The sequence below is a fragment of the Tenrec ecaudatus genome, chromosome 13 (genome assembly GCF_050624435.1).
Source record: "Tenrec ecaudatus isolate mTenEca1 chromosome 13, mTenEca1.hap1, whole genome shotgun sequence".
Taxonomy (NCBI): Eukaryota; Metazoa; Chordata; class Mammalia; order Afrosoricida; family Tenrecidae; genus Tenrec; species Tenrec ecaudatus.
In genome coordinates this window covers 1,777,303-1,784,731 of record NC_134542.1, presented here as the reverse complement: position 1 = coordinate 1,784,731, position 7,429 = coordinate 1,777,303, and the positions used below count along the sequence as shown (strand labels likewise).

The 7,429-nt window shown below is 56.4% G+C and overlaps 1 protein-coding gene across 1 annotated transcript; it reads left to right on the top strand.

Annotated features, from left to right (window-relative positions):
* The first annotated feature begins 5,932 nt into the window (after positions 1 to 5,932).
* On the top strand, positions 5,933 to 6,880 carry LOC142424786 (olfactory receptor 9S13-like). The gene has a single exon (XM_075530122.1). The coding sequence runs from the start codon at positions 5,933 to 5,935 to the stop codon at positions 6,878 to 6,880; it is 948 nt and encodes a 315-aa protein (XP_075386237.1).
* Positions 6,881 to 7,429: the final 549 nt, after the last annotated feature.

Sequence of the window (7,429 nt, the reverse complement as noted above, 5' to 3'; positions counted from 1 at the left end):
GATCTTCTTCCTGTCAGCCCGCTTCTCTGGTGATTTGCTCTGCACCCAGGCTGACTAAGTATGGTGGGTGGATGTGAGCCTGACACACACCTTCCCTGAGCTCACACAGGGCATTCCCTTGTTCTGTGTGCACAGCTGCCTCAGACCCAGGACACAATCCTGGTGCGTGGATCATTCCACGTGGGAGCCACTGGGGGAGCACGGGCAAGGATGCCGCTGGCTCTGGGCTGCATCCTGGAAGGGAGCCCCTTTTCAGGTGCCCCGGGACAGGCGATCTCATCCATGTCTACAGAGAAAGGGGGAGTGTGTTCAACAGACAGGAAACTGTGCACTGCATAGCCCACAGAGGAAGCCGTGGCCCCCGGCCTGAGGGACTGTGGCCGGGAGCCATTGTGAAGACGTCCAGGGTGTCCTGGTTGATGAATGGACAGCAGTGGTGGAATGTCCAGGAGCAGGCTGAAGGAGGTGAGCGGTGCCCGGGCTCGGGCTGATGAGGGGACCCGCATACACTGCACTTGCTCAGAGAGACACCCACGGCGGCTGGTGAACTCAGGGATGATGCCACCTGCTTCCCAATAAACTTTAAGAGACCAAACACAGCAGCTTGAAGCCGCGCTCTGGAGAACACCCAGCGTGAGCAGCGACGGAGGGAGGGTAGGTAGCAGGGCTGTGGGCCAGCTGTCCCCTGAGACCTCCGGTCCCTCTGAGCTGTGTAAGCTTCTCCTCCTATTGACCCTCCAGGGGCTGTTGGGGGATTTCAGCTGCCTCCACCCCCTCTCAAGGCGAGATGATCAGACATCGGCTGGCACCAATGCTGGGGCCTCTCGGGACGCAGGGGCCAGGAGTCAAAGCTTTCACCTAATTGGCCATGGGAGGCCCAAGTCCTTGCCTTGCCAGGCGCAGAGAAAGGTCCCTACAGTGACCCTACGGTGCCGGCTCTCCGGCATCTCACTCCTGGCAGAGGGGACCCGGCAGGAGGTGATCAACCTCCTTCCCTGAACTGAACGCTGAGTAGCCTCCTGCCTCAGCACCTGCAGCTCCTGCCCTCAAATGGAACCAAGGTACTCCGCTGTCCCTTCCCCTCCCTCACTCCATGCACAGAGGTGAAGGTCAGAGGAACAGAATAGGTGCCCAGTTGCCAATCCTCACCATCAGTGAAGACCAGGGTTAGGAGCCCAGTGAGCCCAGGGAAACAGCCCAGGTTTGTGTCCTCAGGCAAAGTGTGACCAGCATCTTCAGGTGATGTCAGGGTCCCACCTGCAAAGAGTACATTGGGTAGGACAGGCTGTCCATTCAGAGCCAACATGTGTGTACCCAGCAGACTGTCATGGTTGCTGTCAGTTGGCACTTGCTGAGAAAAGTCCTGCCCTGGCCACACCCTGGCCCTGGCTTCCAGGACATCAGGACACAGCCTCCCAAAAAAGCCAGGAAGCAAGTCCCCCGTGGGTTCTTCTCCAAGCAGGTCTGACTCAGCCGGAGGCTCCATCCTCTGCATTCCTCAGAAGCCGGGGATGGCAGGGAAATGGGTCTAGGGGTCGCAACAGGGATGAGGGCTAAGACCCAAGGGGGCAGGCTCCATCCTCATGCCAGTCACACAGGCTCTGTCGCATTCTATGAGGACGCTTCCAGCTCAGACGTGAGGCTGCTGAGAAAGAGGATGACCTCCGAGCGGGACCAGTCTCCTCTGTTTGCAATCATCGCAGCGGAGGGACTGCGATGCCCGTGGCCCTTCCCGATCTCTCACGGAGCCCTGACAGCCATTCTGGGATTGTGCGCGTGTGTGTGCGTGTGTGCGCATGCACGTGTGCATGTGTGGCCTGCGCGTGTGCATGTGTGCCTGCGCATGTGTGTACCCCTGCATCAAGACAGCAGCGTGGTAGGAGGACAGTGGAGGAGGGAGGGGCCCCCTAGGAAAGACAGGTCCCCCTATATGTGTGAGCAGGGTGCCCATCACAAACCCAGAACCAAGAGCATGGAGCAGGACAACCCCTGCCTCCGGCCTAGCAGCCCCCCGGGTATGTCCAGCACCAGGGTGGTCTTACTGGCCCTATGCCATCAGGAGCAGGAGCGGACATTGGATGACCCTCCCATCCTCCCTATCATCTGTGGGAGTGGCTGGTTCTCATTGGCCTGCCACAGGCCAGGGTCTTGGAGAGACGCAGGGTCAACCTCTCCCCTCTGGAGAGCTCCTTTCTATTCAGGACACTCTCAGCAGGGGCCTGCCCCAGAGGCCTGTACAGCCGCTCTGACATGGTGTCAGCTGACCTTGGTTCCTTGATGACGCCCACCCCATGCCCTCTCTGACCCAGGGTCCTTGTTAGGGGCATCTCAGGCCAGTCTTTGTAGAACTCCTGGGCACCAGGTTTTTCAGAGAGCCCACCATGCTCAAACCTAAGAGCAGCTGGGAGGATTGCTCTGGGTGGGCAGTGTTTGTCCCATTGTTCATACGGTCACTGTGGGCTGGGACCAAGGTGAAGGCACCTAAGAGCAACATCTGGCTCAGCGTCCCCTGCAAACTCCCCGCTGGGACAATGATGAGCTGGAGCAGAGAATATCTGTCTGGTCTCACCAGGGAGAGCGGCCATCCTGCCTAAAGCACCCTGGGATCAAGGAGGCACCAAAGGTCGGAGTGTGGGCCGACTGAGGGTGAGGGGCCAGTGTGTCCATCCCTGATGACTCTTCAACCCTGGACTTCGTTGCTGTGTCCTGTGATCTGCCTGGCTGCTGGGGGCAGCCTCCTGAGGCTCCAAGTAAACAGAAACCAATGCAGATGAAGGAACCTTCTGTCTAAGGACAGGAGGAAGAGAGTGGAGATGAGAGCAGAGTCCCACAGGGGACACAGGAAGACAGGATACACTGGAGCGAGCTGGTTCCCAGTCAGCTCCCAGGCACACGATCAGTTTGTAGGGTACAGTCAGGGAGCCCCGCAGAGCCCATGGCTGAGTGACTAAGGCAGGAAGAGCAACAACATAACCAGGGGGTGCCCGGCACTGAGGAGGACCTGAGACCACACAGGACGGGAGTATGCACTTTCTGAGGAAGGTGACCTGTGTGCTATCCCACACAGGGGACGTTGAACAAAACTGCCAGCCTTCTCTGTATTCACTCACCCACCAGTCATCCACCTTCTCATAGATCCATGCAACCATCCCTCCACCAGTCCATCCATCCACTGATCCACCAATCCATCCACCGGTCCATCCATACATCCATCCATCCATCCATCCATCCATCCATCCATCTCTCCATCCATCCAAGTTCCGATCCCTCTTTCAATCTATCTATTCACACATCCACCTATTCTTACAATGATACATCTCGCATCACACACATCCATCTATCCATCCATCTATCCATGCATTGCCTCTTTTCCCCCATCCACAGCAGCAGCTCAGCCTTGCCTGTGCCAATGTGCTGACTCATACTGGAGCTACTGAGCCAGCTTTTTCTCGCTCCTCAGTAAGTCCTCAGCAGTAACTAAGATTCACATCAGGAGCCAGTACACAGTAGATATATTCTTTAAGAACCTAAACTGCAACCAGGGACGATCACCCACAGTAAACACACGGGCATCAACTCTCAGCCGACCTCTCACTAGCTCTGCACATTTGATCACCGCCGTCCTCGCCAGGGAGCGTTTTAAAGTCAATCCAAGACCCAGCTTCCTTCTCTACTGCAGTCTGTACCTCTGGCATGTGGGGAGCCGTTCGAGCCTCACACCCCATAAACGCAGCCACCGACCCCAGACCTCCCTGACCACGCCCTGAGAGTCTTTTCCACCTTGGTCTAAGACCCTTCCCACCATGGCTGGTGTCATACGTGTTATTGGGAGGCTTCGTCTGAAGCATGTTCTCACCAGCAGCAGGACCAGCTCTCACACCGACATACCCCGATTTCCTTTGTCATTCATCTGTTGAAAGCCCCAAGTCATTTCTCAGGTAGAATTTCCCAGGCTTGTTTGTGGTCAAGCCTATGTGTCATGGATTGAACTGAGTTCTCCCTAACTACGTGCTGTCCCTGAGTCTCAGTGATAGGGCAGTTGGGAATGATGCGGTTGGGCAGTGCCATCCCTGTGCTTGATCTGATGCGGAAAGGGAGCATGCAACACCCTTGAGCCCTTGCCAGAGTGCCCCGTGGGTGTGGCCAGCATCACCCTTGATTTCACAAGAGATTAAAGGGGACAGAAGCCAGGACACAGAGGGGCCTTTCAGAACAAGAGAGGCTAGCTGACAGAAGCCAACAAACAGAGACCCTGCTGACACAGGGGACAATGATGGAGCAGAACCCCCTCCACCACTACACCCCCATGACTCAACGCCGACAGAAAGCTTTCTCTGGAGCTGGTGCCCTGAGTTCCCTCTTGTAAACTTCAGTTTTCTAAAAGAATTTCCATTTTAAACTTTGGTTTACTGAAAGAATCACAGACAAGCTTGGTGGTTTCCTGCCATTGGCAGCCCCTGGGGACAGGTCGAGGCTGTCTGCTCCCATAAGGAAGTGTCGTCTCAGAAACCCTGCAGAGTCACTGGGCACAGGCATGAGCCCTGAGTGCCATAGAGAAAAATGGGTGCAAACCAAGCAGCTGCTCCACAGGCCAGAGAGGAGGCTCTCTGCTCCACACTGATGGACACGTCAAGCTCCACGGGGCAGTTCCACTGTGGCCACAGGTCTCTGTGGGTGGGAATGACCTCAGGGGCTGAGGGTCAAGTGTAAGAATATATTTCTGCCTGTTCAATCCACGCCTTGTGGTCCTTCTGCCGTGGCAGCCCTGCAGACCCGAGACCTTGTCACCAGCACCATCTCACAAGGAGTGGCCTGCTGCCTGGGCCCTTCACGGCATCTCCAGTGCTGGTGTAGATAGAGGGACACTTAGAGCAGATTCAAGTCCATTTGTCCCTTTCCTCCACATCCTGGGACTCTTCTTTCTCCTTCTCTTGGTGGACATGCCGCAGGGGGGCAAAGAGCTGCTTAGCGCACCACAGCAGGACGCCCTCTGCCCTGGCTGCTCGCTGAGTTGTGTCAGACTGAGCAGGGAGGCCAGGGCTGCCCATCCAGGGGGACGTCCCCGCCAGTCTCTACCCAATGGCCATGAGTGGCTGCGGCCCAAAAGGCATCTTCACTCAGACAACAAAGCTGTGCCTTCTTGAGACAATTGTTCCTTCAGAGTTGTTAGCAGAGATGGAGAGGAACCTTCCCTGCATCACTGGTTACCCGGGGACAAGTCCACACAAGGGAAGGAAGGACCGGTGCTTCATTCTTCCCCTTCATAAACCCGGTGATCTAACCACCAGGGACATGATTAGTAAGGGTTAGGGGTTTGGTTTTAGGGACTGATGTACTTGTTTGCTTAGTCAGTTTTGAGCTCACGGATTTCTATACCCTTGTTGTGCTTTCATTGTTGGGTTGTTTGTTTATTTAACTAGATATGTTTGATACCCAAAATTTTGTTATATCTTTAGCCAGTACCACTACCCATGGCCATCAAGTTTGCTTCAACTCACGTTGATGCTGTGTCGGGTTCTCGAGGGTGTAAATGCTTAGGAAAGCAGAGCCTCTCATTGTTCTCTCGCGGAGTGGCTGGTGCGTTTGAACCACCAACCTTGCGGTTAGCAGCTCACTGTGTACTCAACAGTGCCACCAGGGCTCCTGGTCGTTGGCTCCTAGTCCCCTCAACAGGAGCTGGGGGTCTTCCGTGGTTGCTGTGCTCCTAGCTGGAAGAGCTGTCACTCAGCGCATGTCTGTGCATGAACTGAGTCAGAGACTCTGTCACCTTTCCAGGCCAAGATCATCTGGAGGGAGAGCACACAGGACACTGCCATCCCTTAGGCAGCAGACAACTTAGCACTATCCTCCAGGGGACATGTGGTGGTGGACGGAGACCCCTGCCTCCCCCTGACTTCCCTCTGTCCTGCCTCATCTGATCTCCAGGGCCGCGATGACTCACAGCTACGGGAACCTCTCAGGGCTCTCTGAGCAGCAGTTTGTGCTAGTGGGATTTGAGGGCGGGCTGGAGACCCAGGCACCACTCTTTGCTCTCTTCCTGGTCCTGTACACGGTGACCGTGCTGGGGAACCTCACGATGATCCTGGTCATCACGCTGGACGCCCGCCTCCACTCGCCCATGTACTTCTTCCTCAAGAACCTCTCCTTCCTGGACCTCTGCTACTCCTCGGTCATTGCCCCCAAGGCCCTGGCCAACTTCTTCTCCTCAGACAAGGTCATCACCTTCGCCGGATGTGCCACCCAGTTCTTCTTCTTGTCTGTGTTTGCGACCAGTGAGTGCTTCCTGTTGGCGGCCATGGCCTATGACCGCTTCATGGCCATCTGCAACCCTCTGAGATATCCAGTTACCTTGTGCCCCGCAGCCTGTGCCCGCCTGGTGCTAGGCACCTACTGTGGAGGCTGCCTCAACTCCATCGTGCAGACCAGCCTCACCTTCCACCTCCCGTTCTGCAGGTCCCGCCGCATCAACCACTTCTTCTGCGACGTGCCGCCCCTGCTCCAGATCGCCTGTGCCAACACAGCCCTCAACGAGCTGATCATGTTCGGCATGTGCGGGCTCATCATCGTGGGCACCTCCGTGGTGGTCCTCGTCTCCTACGGCTACATCACTGTGGCCGTGCTGAGGATGCCCTCGGCCACCGGGAGGCACAAGGTCTTCTCCACCTGTGGCTCCCACATGACGGCCGTGTCCATCTTCTACGGCACCGTCTTCGTCATGTATGGCCAGCCAGGAGCCGTGCAGTCCATGGGGCAGGGCAAGGTGGTCTCTGTCTTCTACACCCTGGTCATCCCCATGCTCAACCCCCTCATCTACAGCCTGCGCAACAAGGACGTGAAGGAGGCTCTGGGGAGACTCGGCCAGCGCCACGCCGCAATGTGAAGGAGCACTGGGTTGGGCACAGAACTGCATCTCTTCCGACTGCCCAATAGATGCCCAGTAGGCCCGGTGCTGGGGCGAGCTCTCCAAAAGAAGAGGGACGCATGGAGGCATCCGGGTGCAGTGAAATCGACAGTGCCTACAAAAATATGAGCTTTGGGGGCCAGTTGCATCACGCTGCCTTTCCTGCGGGTGCAGTCAGTCCAGCACGTCCCCAGCTCCTGTGCAGGTCAGTTAGGTCCTCTGCTTGGGGTGGTCCCAGTGGTCTGCCCTTTTCCAACGTCTCCTTCTTAACTGCCATCTACACTGGCCTTACATGATCCGTGGATGTGAGACAGGAGTGTGTGCATGATGGAGATCCTCATGTGTCGTCTTCCACTTTGTGGCTGTCACATTCACTCTCACATTGTGTCTTTACACAAACATCACCCTGTACAGTGAACAGAGTGAGGTCATCCAATGAACACTGTGTCAGAGAACTTCAGAAACCACCCCTCTGGCTTCCTGGGTAGGCCTTGGGCGAGGGAGGGGTGTCAGCAGATTTACCACCCC

What these genes read in the sequence shown, in the direction of transcription:
- LOC142424786 (XM_075530122.1), top strand. Translation starts at nt 5,933, where the DNA reads ATGACTCACAGCTACGGGAACCTCTCAGGGCTCTCTGAGCAGCAGTTT.